This window comes from Macrotis lagotis, chromosome X (assembly GCF_037893015.1).
Source record: "Macrotis lagotis isolate mMagLag1 chromosome X, bilby.v1.9.chrom.fasta, whole genome shotgun sequence".
Taxonomy (NCBI): domain Eukaryota; kingdom Metazoa; phylum Chordata; class Mammalia; order Peramelemorphia; family Peramelidae; genus Macrotis; species Macrotis lagotis.
Genome location: NC_133666.1, coordinates 352,109,105 through 352,125,904, shown reverse-complemented (window position 1 = coordinate 352,125,904; position 16,800 = coordinate 352,109,105). Strand labels below are relative to the sequence as shown.

The 16,800-nt window shown below is 33.5% G+C and overlaps 1 protein-coding gene across 2 annotated transcripts in view; it reads right to left on the bottom strand.

The window, feature by feature from the left end:
* Positions 1–16,800, bottom strand: part of TRIO (trio Rho guanine nucleotide exchange factor) — a 600,806-nt gene that overhangs the window by 539,707 nt on the left and 44,299 nt on the right. Inside the window, exon 2 of one of the 2 annotated variants that reach the window (XM_074199605.1) lies at positions 2,423–2,455. The exons of the other annotated variant lie outside the window; for it this stretch is intronic. Coding sequence (XP_074055706.1) covers positions 2,423–2,455 — 33 coding nt within the window. The remainder of the gene's footprint in view (positions 1–2,422; positions 2,456–16,800) is intronic. 2 annotated transcript variants of the gene reach the window in all.

Genomic DNA, 16,800 nt, shown 5'->3' with positions numbered 1-16,800 from the left:
ATCTACCTCCAATGAAATCAATAAAGATTACTAAAGATCAAATAATACTCAGCAAGAATTATTAAGATAATGTCTATAAAACATGTTACCCTTGCTTAATTTACTGCTGTCAATAAACTATTTACTATAAAATTATAGATATAGTTTATACTGGTTGATATATTTTATACTAACACAATTTTGTAGGAGAGAAGATAATCTGAATACAAAAAAGGAAAGGGTAAAGATATGAAAATATCTTGATTCAATTTATTCCCAAGATCACTTTAGAGAATGTCACAATTGCAAAGGAGTTTTTTTACAAACAAGAGGTAGAAGAATCTTAGAGATTAACCAGTACAACCTCCTCACTTTATAACTGAAGAAGCCAAGGCCCAAAGAAGTCAAATGTTCAAACAGGTCTTACTTAGATCCTAGAATAGGAATTCACAAATAGGTCATCTGATTCCTAAGTGAAGAACAATCCTTTTCCAAAAATACTTCATTAGCTAATCATTCTGAAAGTAATTTAAATGATTGGACACTCTTCATGCAAGTTTTTAAAAACAACTTCATTGTTTCTTTAAACCAATTTTTCCAATACCTTCCAACTCATTTTCTTAATCCCCCTAAACACATGCCTAGTCCCTTGCCTACAAAATTTCCCTCTCTTCTGGACATCTCAATATCCTTTCATCTCTATTCCAGGCAATTCTGTTCTTTCTACCCAAAAGCTGGGTCAAAGAAGCCAATATCCAAAAATCTTTACTGCTTCTTAGTCAAAGGGAAGCCAAACACTGGAGCTTGAGGCAGATTTACATGTTCCTGGGGTATGGGAGGAGGGAGAAGATGAGAATTGAAAAGAAAAGAAGCAGTAGAATAGTGCCTTGAAGTCTTGTCTAAACTAAAACATATTTCAGGGCCAAACCATATCTTTGAAAATATTCAATCAGTGATTGCTGCTATGTCTGAAAGGTCCATGCTGCCTGAACTCCTTCTTCTCAGCTATTTCCCTAATGTTAGCTGACATTTTGTCTTTAACTGCTATGGATCAGTTGGAAACCATTTCGACTGAACAGGATTCTGTTTTCAGTGTTTTTATTTCCTTTTTTAAGAGTGTAAAACTTATATACATTCTCTTTTACAGTGGACCCCAGTTCCTCTGAAATCCAAGAACATAGGAAACATTTAATGGTGAAAGGGTCATTGAAGACATAATTTTGGAATGTTTTTTTAAAAGTCTTAACTTGGGGGGCAGTTAGGTGGGGCAGTAGATAGAACACTGGCCCTGGAGTCAGGAGTACCTGAGTTCAAATCCAACCTCAGGCACTTAATAATTGCCTAGTTGTGTGACCTTGGGTAAATCACTTAATCCCATTGCCTTAATTTTTTTTTAAAGTCTTAATTTGGGGCTAGATTTTAGACATTAGCTTTGGGAAAGGCAAGTATAATAAAGTCCTGGTGATACATACTTGGTGAAAAAAGAAATAAAGTAAAGACAGGTCCAAGCAAAAAATAAGATCTATGCAAACCAGAAAGATTATTTTTTTACTTAGACTGTGGGAGATTACTCTAATAATACCCATTACTCATCTAGGCACTTATTTACTAAATATTAACTTTAAAGACTAGATTAAAAAAAAAGGAAACAAAAATTTTTAATGTTTGATTCTTCCTAGTATTACATAATAGAAATCTCAAGATTTTTCTCTTAACCTTTGTAGCAAAGCATTTCTTCAAGTCTTAATAATACTCAAAAAGGTATTGGTAAACATTTATAATTCTGATGACTGCAGATAACAACAATTATGCCCCTCTGACAAAATCTTATATATTTAGCAACAAGTTTAAGGCAAATGGTAATAGAATAGGCTCATGACTTTTGACAATAGTACATTATAGTTGTAAGATGTACAATAAGATTTGGATGTATTATATCACTTTAGAAAAGTTTTTTCTCTACTTTGAAAAATTACTTATAGGAGTGTCGTTTCATTAACATTTACATGTAGCAAAAAGTATAGAACTTTCTTTTTTATTTTGGTATATATATGAAGAGAATAATTAGCTCACATCAACATATAGAAAATAAGCATTTTGGAATTCTCAAAATATGTGCATTTAATATTAAGTAAATATATTAAAATGAGTATTGTAAACAAAAGGATTTGTTTGATAGGATAAATTAACATTAAATTAATAGATTATAATGGAGCACTTTGCTCCATTCAGTAACATCCTGAATTAGGATTTCTTTACAGTAAATTTACAGTAAATTTGAAATAGTACTCCATATTATAAAGCATGGCTTTTAAGTACTCTCAAATATAGAAAACATGCTTAAAATTCTTGTTTTTAATATTCTCTTTAAATTTTACTAGTCCATTCTGAATTTTTTTTTCTTCTAAAGAAAGAGAGACTCACTATTGAAATCAGAACTTACCACAGGCTTCAGATGACAGATATAAACCATGTTCTGTATGGAAAGAAAACGGTAAATGTTTTAAGATGGAACTTTTATTACAATCAAAAAATTTAACAGACTAGTTAAGATACATTTCCTCTTTAAGGACAGGTAGTCTAATTATCTAGGGGCATAAAACTCCTCCATTCCAATATAGTTCTAAAGTATGACAAATAGCTAATATGAAACAAATGGGAAATTTTTCCAAAAGAAGCCATACAATTTTCTTGATGTGATAAGAATCATATGTTCAAAGTCTCAACAACACTGCCAAGTGACGTTAATACAATGCATTGGATTATAAGATAATGAAGCCTCCCTTGTATTCATCAGGGATTCATGATCTAATTATTATGAAGAGGTCATCAATCAGTGGCATCCAACTCTAGCCCTCCAGCTTAGCTTCAGGAAAACCATAAATATTTTAATATGTGTGAGCTGGCATTATGTAGAACTATTTCTATTCTATACTCTTACAAAGTCCCTTAAAATCTAGTTTTTTAAAAAATGAGTATAATGGCTATTTAACTATAAAAAATGCTAAAAATTCCTGACAAGTCAATTCTGCCAGACAATCAACTAATAACATATTTTCATTGCAGGGTGAAAGTCATGCAATCTTAACAAATTCAATTAAATTTAACAAAATTTGTTAGGCACCAAGTATATCAACATTAGGAAGTCATGGGAATGTTGTTCATTTGTATCACTGTCTCCAACAAGGTAGAGTCTGTGTCTCAATCCTAAACATTATGTGTCTCCCCAGGACCTTAATACACTCTCTACACAGTAGGCCTTCATAAATATTTGCTGAATTGAAAGGAAAGGGGTGAGGGTGGGAAAGAAAAATAGTCAGCTATTCTAAATGCATGTGCATTACACAATTTTTATAGTTAATACCAGAGGTCCATTACAAAGTTTGCTAAAAGTCTGGACATTCTTAAATTTTCTTTTCAATGAGTTAAAATGATCCAGTGAAATAAATTCAAAATGAAACTATCACCTCTTATTTATACATATATAGTTTGTTGTGTTCTGCAAGATAGCTTAGTCTCATACAAATTGCTAACTCTGAAAGTGCTGAAAATGCTACAGTTGAATAATACTTTTCAAATTATGTTTTCCCTCATAGAAAATGCAGTGTTAAAAATTTGGAAAACACACAATCCTGAAATTCTGGAACTAAAAATGATATTTAGCATTCATTTTTACAGTATAAAAATATGAAAAAGATGTTAATGAATAAAATAATAAAAAATTATAAAGTAGATTCCTTTCTCCTCTTTCTTTTCTTTCCCTAATCAAAGGATTATATAAGTATTAACCCAGAAATCCTTACTATAGCCCTTTTAGTTAGCAATTTCATTGAGCCACATAATTATAAACATAAAGAAATCATATATTTAATTATATAAATATATGTATAATATATTCTTAAATAACTCAGAATTATTATGTCATGCCTAAATTCTTATCCAATGCTGCTTTTCAATAATCTGGTCATTTCCACCACATCATTTTTTCCTTTTTTTTCTCTACATTAATACATGTTCAAACAAAATATTCTCCTTAATCACTTTTTTTTCATAGCTTACTTTGCACCATTAGCAATTTGGGCTTTTTATATGAGCAGGGAAATGTTATTATATAGATCAAAGGCCAATAGTATAATGGAAAAAAATGTCATTCTAGTGATTTGAGGTTTGTGGGCTAATTTTCCATGTTCAAGGCACATATAATGAATTCTGGATACATAATTTTGAACACATTCTCACTTTTTTTACTATCACAAAGGAAAAAAAAAGTCTGTAAAAATCCAACAGAAAGGAAGCTCATAAGCACTTTTAGTTTTAAGTAGGAGGAAAAAGGGGCATTGACCAAAATGGAAAAAATGAATAAACTGCTCTCTGGGCATAAATGACAAATTCTCAGGGGATTTGTTAACTATTCCACAGGGGGTATTATTTAATAAATTAAGACTCTACTTCACTAAAGTTAGTGGAAGTCCCTTAAAAACACAGATCTACAAGATCATGAGACTGCACTTTAACAGAAGTCTCATTCCTATGAGCTAAACTCCTATAGTTATTCTCTATCAGTCCAGCTCCATAGAACTAGCCTACTACTGGATACTTGAATCAGATGTTCTATAAGCATCTCTAACTTAATGTGTTCATAACAGATATTCCTTTTGTTGAGGGGCAGTAATCTTTCCAACTTTCCTGACACTCACCCAAGTTCAAAATGTGGGGTCATTCTTTTACTCTGTATTCTCAATTATTCTACATATTCAGTCATCTGCCAAATTTTCATGACATCTCCTGACTACCTCTCCTTTCAATCTCACTGGATTTCTTGCCTTACATCTCGCCTCAGTCTAACCCATGTTCCACACAGTTACCAAAGTTATTTTTTTAAAGAATAGAATTGGCTCTTACTCAGTAAATGCCACAGCTCTGAATCCCTTTCAGAAGCTAAGTCTCTTGAGTATAAAGATCATTTTTTGCTTTTGTATTTGTACCCCAGTATTTAGTATAATACCTGATGCATAGTAATTGCTTAATAAATGCTTGTTGAGGGGACAGTTAGGTGGCACAGTGTATAGAACATCAGCCCTGGAGGATCTGAGTTCAAATCTGGCCTCAGACACTTAATAATTGCTTAGCTGTGTGACCTTGGGCAAGTCACTTAACCCTGCTGCCTTGCAAAAACAAACAAAAACAAACAGAAAAATCAAATGCTTATTGACTGACTGAAAATAATCTGTATCTCAACTTCCTTTCATGGTCAAACTCTCAGAATTTAGAAATGTAGTAGACAAAATTAATATTTGCTGGACTGGATTGGATTGAAAGTTACCAAAATGATCTGCCAGAAGTCAAATTCCCTACCCAATCCCCAACCATCTGAGATGGGATTCTGGGATCTTCATCTTCCCTCCCCTCCAACTGAGGGTGACTTTTGATGCTCTTGTCACAGGTCCAAAAATGGATTGCACATCTCATCTCAGATGTCTAATTAAGGAATGGAGATAATGCTAAGGAGAAGTAAAAGAGTATACATTCAGGGTGCCTAGGTGGCATAGTGGATAAAGCACCGGCCCTGGAGTCAAATCCAGTCTCAGACACTTAATAATTGCCTAGCTGTGTGGCCTTGGGCAAGCCACTTAACCCCATTTGCCTTGCAAAAAAACAAAAAAAGAGTGTATGCATTCCCCTTTAAGTCCTTCCCAGCACTAACAGAGGACAGGGGAAAAATTAATAGGAAATTTCAGAGGTTGTCTCTATAAGACTTTTGGGTACATACACATAATCCTGTTAGTCCTATATCAAAACTGAATCAGAAGAGTTATGAGTTCCATGGTATGATATTGTAGCACTCTAGGATCACAAGGTTAATTTAACTCTAAGAAACAATTGGTACCTACGGGACTCAGGGAACATATGACCTGTCAGAAGTCAGTCAATTAAGCTCTAAACATTCTCAAATGTGAATTTTCAAAAATCATGCTTTTTAAAGGAAAGAAATAACACAACCTAGAAAAGTTCTGATGCTGTTTTAATGCCAGAGGATAGCACACAATTAAGACATCTATTTAATCATTAGTCATAAAAAGACCAGCCTTGGAATCAAAAAGTCCTCAATTCAAACTCTAAGACATACATATACTGACTGTATGTGTCATTTAACCTCTCAGTACTCCTAGGGCACTCTCGAGACTATAAATGAAGCACAAGCTGCTTATTTGTCTTGGTGAAAGGAGTTTCTACACTTGAGAGGTCTCCACATAAATAAGTTTGGATTTAAAAAAGGAATCCACAAAACGTACATAGGTAAATACTCCTTTTCCTCCTGAATTTTTGTATTTCATTCCTTAAGATAACTATCAAAAATATTTATGGTGTCATTTAATCATGTTTTTCAAAATTATAGTGAGGCTACTCTTTCTAAAGAAAACAGAAACACTGTTTCTTAACTATATGCTTTCTATATGTTTCTATATGTTTCTGTTTCTTAACTATATGTAAGTCAGAAAAAAACTGCATGTCAATACTAGAAAACTCAGCATTTATTCTTCTTGCAAAGCTTGGCTATTGTCCTCAAGCTCCTCAACATCACAGATGACATAAATCATCTGCTTAAGCATTTCTATCAAGCAATCACAAAAACTAACATTACCAATGGAGTCCAAAGCTCAGATTGTTGATTCTATAAGAAATCATGATCAATAGAAGCAAAAGGAGACTTTTTGGTAAAATAATTATTCCCTCACTAAGAGTGATGGATAGGGGTAAAGGTTACAATAAAGCACAAGAGATATTAGAAATGTTTTAAAGATAAGGTTTCGTCCTTGACCCTATCCTTTCAACATTTTCATCGCCAAACAGGACTAAGTTCTGCTTATTAAAGTTACATGTAACACACAGATTGGAGAGATAAGTTAGACTCAAAAGAAATTTAATAGGTTAGAACCATGAACTCAAAGCAACAAGTGAAATTTTAAAGGGATAAGCCCTATATTTAGGTTAAAAATAAATTATAGCAGTACAGGAAGTGGCAACCCATGAATGGACAGCATATGAAAAAAAGATGTGGGAATTTCATGTGACCAAAAGCTTAACCTGAGCCAGAAGTGAAGCCAGGATGGCTAGAATAGTTTATTAAAGCTTAGATCATATTAATAGTCATTTAGTACTCAGATCAAAGGAGAAAATAGTAACTCTGCACTCTGGTTTGGTTAAACTATTCCTAGAGTCCTGATTTCAGTTATAAGGTGACATGCTTTCATCTCATCACCAAAAAAAAACAAAAAATGGGTGAATCCAGAGTTATGTGAACAGAAAGGGGTAAGGAGGGAGGAACTGACTCAAGCTTAAGTACTTCTATTCAAGGGGACAAAGGACCAGAAAGTTGCTTCAGTTTTCTCAGTTTTTTTTTCTATTCACAACTTTTGTCAAACAGAATATGCACTGTCCCATACTAGTGAATAGACTTTTTAAGGCTTAAATTTACTTCATGGAAACTAAAGTCCAAGATATCAAACGCTTCAACTCTATAATTGTCATGACCTCTAAAGTTCTTAAGGATATGTAAAGAGAGAGGAAACCACACCATTTCTTGAAAATAAAGCCACAAGTGGATAACTTCCCCAAAAGGCTATAATCATGAAAATACGCACACACCCCATGGCCCACAGACCATAATAAACTTTTTGAGAAGTCAGACAACATCAATGTGCCAAAAAATGACAACAAATGCAGTTTCATAGCAAACTATCAACTTTAATTTTCTTGTAAAATATTGTATTGAAGATAGCAACACCATATTTATTCTAATAATTTCTTCCATTTTAATCAGATTCTCAAGAAGCAAAAGTATGCAAGAAACTACCAGTTATTGCTATTGAGAGCATCACTTACTGAGGTATATGATCCAAAAGTTATCTTTGATTCTCCCCTGTCGCCCCCCCATCCATCATTTCTCATATTCAGTCAGGTACTGTCATGTCATTCTACCTTAACATATCTCCTCTGACACTGATATTACCTTAGTTCAGGCCTTTGTGATCTTTTGCTTGGATTAAAATTACAATAGCCTGATAATTGACTAAGGGCAAAGAGTACTGGGTTTGGAATCAGGAAGAATCAGCTTCATGAGTTCAAATCTGATTTTACATGCTTATTTAGCTGTGTAATCTTGGGCAAGTCATTTAATCCTGTTTGCCTCAGTTTTCCCATCTGTAAAATGAGCAGGAAAAGGGAATGACAAACAACTTAAGTATTTTTGCCAAGAAAAAGCCAAATGGGGTCACAGAGTCAGACACTACTGAAACTACTGAACACAACATAACTGATTGTCTATTCTGAGTCTCTGCACACTCCAAATCATCCTCTATGTGGCTGCCAAAATAATCTTCCTATGACATTGACCCAAATATGAATCCTCCCTGCTTTAAAACATCTCAAGTGGCTTAAATAACTATGGATCATTCATTTAAAATGTGATAAGCATTGTGCTAGCTCTAGGCTGTCTATGTGTTTTAATCATGGAAGACCACATGTTCACAGATATAGGAGATCTATCCAAAAAAACCCAGTGATACAGGACACTAAATTTTTTTGAAATTTTATTTATTTAAAGCAATGACCTTACCAAGGTCACACAGCTAGACAATTATTTAGTATCTGAGGCTGGTTTTGAACTAAGTTCCTCCTAGCTCCAGGGCCTGTGCTCCATCCACTGTGCCACCTAGTTGCCCCCCCCCCCCACCACCACCATTAACAATTCTTGAAGAAGATAACTCTTGGGCTTAAGATTGAACTTAAGCTCAAGAACTTCTAGGATATGATATAAAATATTCAAATTGGTATTTAAAACCTTCCATAATATGCTGCAATCTATCTTTCCAGTCTTTTTCTACATTTTACTCCTTCACACATACTCTATGATTTAACCAGTTCCTGAATTAATACATCCCTAGCAAGTCACACATTACTTCTCTTGACTCCAACTCTAAGAATCCTTTGCCTTTCTTTAAGCATCTGCTTCAGTGACAACTCTCCTAGGAAGCCTTTTCTGATTCTCCTAGATTTTCATGATTATCCCCCCACAAATTATCTTATTTTTTGCAAAATAATATACATGTTGTTTCACCCAATGAAATATAATTTATTTTAGAGCTAGGAATGTATCCTTATTACTAGCATAAAGCCTTCTCAGTAGTAAGCATATAATATTTGTTGAGTTGAATTCCACTTGCCAATTCATCTCAGTTCTGGCTTATCCTGTCCCCATGGTTGCTGCCCCAACCAAGTAATGGCAATAGAGTCAACTTAAAATCACTGATTTCAAACTCTTAGCCAAGGAAGAAGCTGTTATACCAGAATATCTTGTAAGAGATGGCCTCATTACCAATTCATATACACTAGACATGAAGCTCAGTATCTTCATAGCATTCTCAAAAGTTGGAGTGAATCTCAAAAAATTACTTTCATCTTTCCATCAAAACTTTGGTGAACAAATAGGTAAATAAAGGATATTTTTAAAAGAATTACAAATTATCAACCATGAAAGAAGACCCCAAAAGATCAAAAAAGAGAGGTACAAATCAAAACAACCCCTAAGTTTTCATCTCATGCCAGCAATTTTGTAAAGATGACAAAAGATGAAAAGTCCTGAAGATAGGCACTCTAGTACATTACTGATGAACCTATAAGTAGGACAATCACTCTGGAAACAATTTGGGATTATGCAACAAAAGTGACTAAAATGCCTGTATTCTTTACTCAAAGATTCTACTGCTTAACTTAATACTTAATATAGACCAATGAAGTAAATGACAAAAAGAGAGATTTCTGACATGCCAAAGAACTAAAAGTAAAATAAATGCCAATTTATAGTGGTGAATGGCTGGCTAAACAAAATATGATATGTAAATATAATGGAATGTTAATTGCAATGTACGAAATGATGAACATAATGAATACAGAGAAACGGAGAAAGACTTCTAGAAACTGATGCAAAGTAAAACAAGCAGAAGTAGGAAAATAAATTCACAATGGCAGTGATATAAATGGAAAGAATAACAAAAGTCAAATAATAGAATAACTCATAATGACCAAGCTTGATCCAAAAGAAGAAATATGGTACAATACTTAATCCTCTCAGTCCTCCTGATCCTGGCAGAAAGAAGAGGCAAATAGGTGTGAGATACTGACAAGAACTGCAGGAAATTTTTCTTTTCTTCATCCCTTTTAAGATAAAGGGATGCTTCTTTGAGAGGGAATTTGGGGAAGAATACAGTAGGAGACATTTGATATTTAAAAAACTCAAAAGATAAAAATAAAAACTGTAAACAATTCTAAAAGTAGAACTTTGACACAAAAATAACAGATCTTGTCTGGCTGGAAACACTTTTGAGTTATACCACCTTTCTTGTTGACTATTCATTTTCTATATTTTTTTAGAACACATCTAAAACAAAAATGCAAACTATATAACTATAAAATGAATTTTGATAAATATCTTTTCTTTCATTATTTAAACACTGATTCAGGTTTGTTATCTAACCTCTAACCCAAAATTTTTCTTGGATCCCTCCAAAAAATTACTTTGCAAAATTTTGTTAATGCTTCTTTTTGGACATGCTGTATTCTCTCCTAGAACATAGGCTTCTTTTGTCCAACAACTGTTAACGTTTCCTGTAACTTATACCTAGCACAGTGTCTTGCATATAATAGGAGTTTAATAAATGTTTAATTACATTAAAATATATTGTATGAGAGGAGAAAGGGGACAGGTTGGTGGTGAGAAAACAACTGGAGCTAATTAGATAAGTCAAAACCCAAACTCTCAATTTACCATGAAAAAAAGTATGTTTAATATGTCCTCCTGCTTATCCTAACCTCAGGGATATTTTCCAAAGAAAAGCTTCCAAATGGAGATCTACACATTTGTAGTTCCTTAAAGGGGAAAAATTATTCATCACTGGTAAAAGGGGTACATGGAAAATATAAATGTGCAGCATCCCAAAGCAAATAGAAGAGGTCTATTTCAGTGAATACTTACAACCATATGAGCCTTGAACTAAATCAATGAGTAAACATAAATAGTGATTTATGCCCTCTCAAATCACTCCCTTAAAATGTCTGAATCAAGAGTGATTACTTCACACATTTTTTTTTTTTGGTTTTTGCAAAACCATAAGGGCTTAAGTGAATTGTCCAAGGTCGCATAGGTAATTATTAAGTGTGTGAGGTCACATTGGAACTCAGGTCCTCCTGACTCCAGGGCCAGTGTTTTAAAATTATAATTACTATTATTTTAATATTGGATCTATCTATCTTGAACAGATAGGAAATGCGGGAGTAACTCATGTGTTTGATACCACTACTGATTGCCATGGGAACATCCTGCCTCATTTCCAACCAGAACAAATTTATTCCTTCATTGCCAACCAAGTATCTATCACAACTCCCAGGGACTCATGCCCAATTTAATGCCAATACTCTCTCAATTTAATCCATTGCTAGGTGGAATAGTAGATAAACTGATGGACCAGGAATCAGGAAAATCTGAATTTAAATCTGGCCTCAGATACTCATTAGCTGTATGACCTTGAGCAAGTCATTTAACTCTGCCTCAGTTTTCTCTTCTACAAAATGAACCAGATAAAGAAATGGCAAACCACTATACATATCTTTGTCAAAAAATGAAATAAAATTAAAAAATGAATGGGGTCATGAAGAGTCAGAAATAACTAAAATGATGGAACAACCAAGTTCATAACACCCAAGCTCAGGATCACTATCAAATTCATTCACTCAAGTAGTAAGGATTACAACTATGCTACCACAATTGACCTTATTATATATTTAATAATTTTATTTCTTTTCTGATGGATTTAACTCATCAAAAATGAAGTACTTCCCCACATATAAGAAAACAAGATAACTGTAACAGCATATTTTACCAAAAGAAAATTAATTTGACCTACTTGAATTTTCACACTAAAAATAAGATCCTAACATGTACTTTAATTTAGTGATCTTCTTTTCCCCAAACTGAAAATGAGATTCTTAGAATATCTTAGTTAAGTTTAAGTTTAATAAAGAGGGAAGAAGTACCATTGATTTACATCAAAGTCCTGACATCTTTTATTTATTCAGTCTACTATCACCAATGAAGAATTCTAACAGCTTAATCCGGAGTGTTTCATAACTTCTACAGTTGTCCTCTTTTACTCCATTCCCTCAGAAAACAATCAAATTTTTATCCAATCAGAACAGGAAGCTGCAGGCAATAGACAACGATCAGGTCAGAAATTCAGGCCACACAGAAGGAAATTGGAGAGACAAAATCAGACTGTAATCAGCTTTTGTCTAGGTTATTTCAAGGGTTTGGAAAATAGCATACAGCCCACATAGGTGGTTCTATTCCACAAAATGATGAATAATTTCATATTACTATTAGTCTTTAAATTTAAAAATACCTTGGCAATCTTAAACATGTATACATATGTGAACAATTTAGTTCAAGATAAAAAGATATTCCTCTCATAAAACTAATTATACTATCTATTCAGGCAAGATCTCATACTATTAAAAGATTGTGCTAAAATAGAAGAGAAATGCTTTAGTTTAAAATTATGATTCGGGGCAGCTAGGTGGCGCAGTAGATAGAGCACCGACCTTGAAGTCAGGAGTACCTGAGTTCAAATCTAGTCTCAGACACTTAATATTACCTAGCTGTGTAGCCTTGGGTAAGCACCTTAACCCCATTGCCTTGAAAAGTCTAAAAAAAAATATGATTCAATCAGGATTGGTTTTTAAAAGTTGTATCACAGCAGAAGAAAATTACTAGCCACTTCAATAGTTGATAATAGTTAAAATGCTACTCAAAAATGAATACAATCATGAAACCATCCTTTTCTATATAGTTCATTTCAAAAAATTAATTTAAAAAAGGATAAAAAGTCAGGAACATTGACTGAGTGCCTTAAAATAAAAGGGATAATTGTGACTGGTGGGAAGAAGGGATGACAAAAGAGAAAAAAGGGGGAAAGGCAGCAAGAAAAAAAGGCAAATAAACAATTGCTGAATCAGATAACTTTGAAAAAAACCTTCACTCAAAACAGCAAGAGTTTTAAAAGACTTTTCACTGCCCCTCTTCTGTGTGGGGTGGGGAGGAGGTGGTACAAAGACCCTCTCTTGAGATCTTGTAAGGAAAGTCAGAATACAAGCCAGATACTGAGTGCTGACAAATACTGATTCACTGCTCAAGTCACACTTAACTCATATATGAAATGAGCAATTCAGCCATTTAAGGAGCCATGGGGAGGGGAGACTTTTTTTTTAAAAAAAATGTCTGTTTTTAAACAGAACTCTATTTAGAGTATCCTTCTGATTCACCACCATCACTTATGACCACTTTTCTTGGCCAAGTCTCAATGCCTTTATTTGTCCTGTAGCAAATCAAATGCCATTTTTTCCAACTTAGGAATAAGTTTAAAAATTAATAACACCGAATAACAATAATATATGAATATGTCTTCTCACTTTTAAGATTAGAAAAGTGCAGAATCTTAGAAAAAAAAAAGAATTTGGGACAACTATTTAAAGGAAAACTTCTCATGTTTCAAACAACCAAAATTGTACAGTAGACTTCTTACTACACAATTGAAAACACTTAACAAACAAAACTAAGAGTACTGGTAACAATGCTGATTCCTAAGCTGAACCAAAAAAAATCACCCTTTCTATTCTATCATCAGAAAACTTGATTGTTTATATTTTCTTTTCCTTTTCAAGAGATATAAATTCTTGCCTTATAATCATTACATAGTTATTTTTTTTTTATCTGTGACAGGCACCAATACAAACAGAATCCAAATGACTTCCTTCCCTTTTTCTCCCACCCCAACAACCTGAAATTAAAAAAAAAAAACAAAATAGAATTCTTTAGAGAGTGATCCATACATAACAACACTGGGATGAAGAAATTTCAGATAGAACAGTTATGAATACTGCTAGAATAAGAAGGTGGATAGAAACAGTAAATGGCATGAACCCAGACATCTGTAATCCAGAGGGATTTATGAAAATCAAAATAGCATCTCATTTAAAGTTTAAAAAAAAAATGAAAGTAATCAATATGGGATTTTGTTTTGCATTACTATTCTTACATGATAGAGAACCTTCCTTTCTCTCTCTCTCTCTCTCTCTCTCTCTCTCTCTCTCTTTCTCCCCCTCCCTCCCTCTCCCTCTCCCTCTCCCTCTCCCCCTTCCTCTGTCTCCATCTCTCTCTCTCTGTCTTTGTCCCTGTGTCTGTCTCTCTCTAAAATTTCTCTTAATATAGGGCAGTTAGGTGCGGCATTGGATACAGCACTGGCCTTGGAGTCAGGAGGTCAGGAGTGCAAATCCAGCCTCAGTCACTTGATTGTTACAAATTGTATGACCTTTGGCAAGTCACTTAACCCTTATTGCCTTGTACAGGGTAATCTCCAGTCATCCTGACTCATATATGGCTACAGGACCCAGATGACTCAGGACAAGAAAGTGAGACTGGTGATTTAGTACAGCACTCCCTCACTCAAATCCAATTCGTGTGCTTGTCATGTCAACATTTCCCTGATGCTGTGGCTTTCTTTGAAAATGAAGGACAAAGATTACTAAGGTCAAAGAATCACAAGTTTAGAACTCAAAGGGAGAGCACTAAAATGTTAAAGGCCAAATCCAACTCTCTCCTTTTACTGATGAGGAATCTGCAGCTCAAAGACAAAATTCATTTTGCAAAAATCATGAGTAGATCTGGAAACAAAAGAAAAAGTAAACTTCAAACTTATTTTGTAAAAACAAGAAAATTTAAAACACAAAACAAAAACCTTCCTAAAAAGCAGAATATTTTAAAAGACATAATATTATTAAATTTCATGGCATGACTTCTTCACCAAGATTTCACCATCAGTACAGAAATATCTGTGAATTCACTCAGTTTCTCAAAAAAGAAACAAGAGTCCATGAAATAAAAGAACTGGATGTGGAAATCCTGCTCACCAACCAAATATTTTAATGAGATCATTTGAAAGACATCAAAAGCATTAGTAAAGCAGAGGACTTAAGGGCACATTTGAGAACGATATTTCTAAATTTCATGTTTGTGATAGTATACTAAGTAAGGCACACATAGTAAATGTTTGCAATTGCAGTACCATAAAATATTTATCTTTTTAAAAGTCAGGATTCAAAAGCAAACCCTCAGAGCAGATTAATTATATGTAGTTTGGCTAGCTTCATTTACCTGGTCCTAAAGGAAAAGTATTGCTTATGCAGAAAGTCAAAGTAAAATTTTAAATTCTCTTTAAAAACTTTTAATGGAATCCAACTCAGACAAGAAGATAATGTAACTAAAAGGACAGATTCAAGTCAAAACTAATGATACAAAAATACATTATGTTTGAAATAATCTTTGTAAGGAGTTTACATATTAAAAAAATACATGAGTTATCATTTTGGAAGTTATAAAAGATTCCAGGATTTGAAGTAAGGGTTCTCTCATACTCTGGAGGTCCCACAATATTAGTACAGTACTAGCAAAATAGCACATGTCCAATGAGTATTTGTTGTCAAGGTTTAGAATAGGGTATTGTCATACAAGGGAATCAATGAGTTATTTAAGCACATTCCTAGCTCAACTCATTAAGGAAACATAGAACAAATAGATCGATAGATAGATAGATAGACAGACAGATAGACAAAGATAGATAAAAATGCATTTATCATTTGATACCTTGATCAAAAGACAATGAGACATTTTAAAAAGAAAAAAGGCCATTTGGAAAATTAGCATGAATAACAGAAAGAGCATTGTTGGGAGTCAGCATGGTATACTGGAGGTAAAGTCTTTATAAGAACTACATTTGGGTTCTCTTTCTTCTGATTTTTGTGTTAGCTTGAGCAAGTCACATAATTTCTCTGAGTCTCACTTTTCTCATTTGTAAAATAGTTATAATAACACCTGAAGAACCTACCTAACAGGGCTGATTTTTTTTGTCAATAATACATATTTATTATTAAGGAACACTTCCAAGTTCAAAGAGGTAGGTTATTATGTTTACAACATTTTTTGAAAATGTGGCAGGAGAATAAAAATAAAACACAGAAGAGGACATAAATAAAATAATTTGGTCTATTTAATAAACTTTGTATCTTTTACTTTAAAAAAACAGAACTGGGAGCAGCTAGGTGGCACAGAGGATAGAGCACTGGCCTTGGAGTCAGCAGTACCTGAGTTCAAATCTGGCCTCAGACACTTAATAATTTCCTAGTTGTGTGACCTTGGGAAAGTCACTTAACCCCACTGCCTTGCAAAAAACAAAAAACCCAGAACTCTGCCTAACTCTTTCTATGACACCAATATAGTGCTGATACCTAAACCAGGAAGAGTTAAAACTAAGAAAGAAAATTATAGACCTATCTCCCTGATGAATAAAGATGCAAAAATCTTAAATAAAATTTTAGCAAAATGATTACAATAAGTTATCACTAGGATAATACATTATGACCAAGTAGGATTTATCCCAGGAATGCAGGGTTGGTTCAATATTAGGAAAACTGTTAATGTAATTAACTATATCAATAACAAAGATATCAGAAATCATATGATTATATCAATAGATGCTGAAAAAGTCTTTGACAAAATACAGTACCTATTCCTACTAAAAACACTACAGAGCATAGGAATAAATTGATTGTTCCTTAGAATAATAAGAAGTATCTATCTGAAACCATCAACAAGCATTATGAACAATGGGGATAGACTAGAGGCATTCCCAATAAGATCAGGGGTGAAACAAGGAT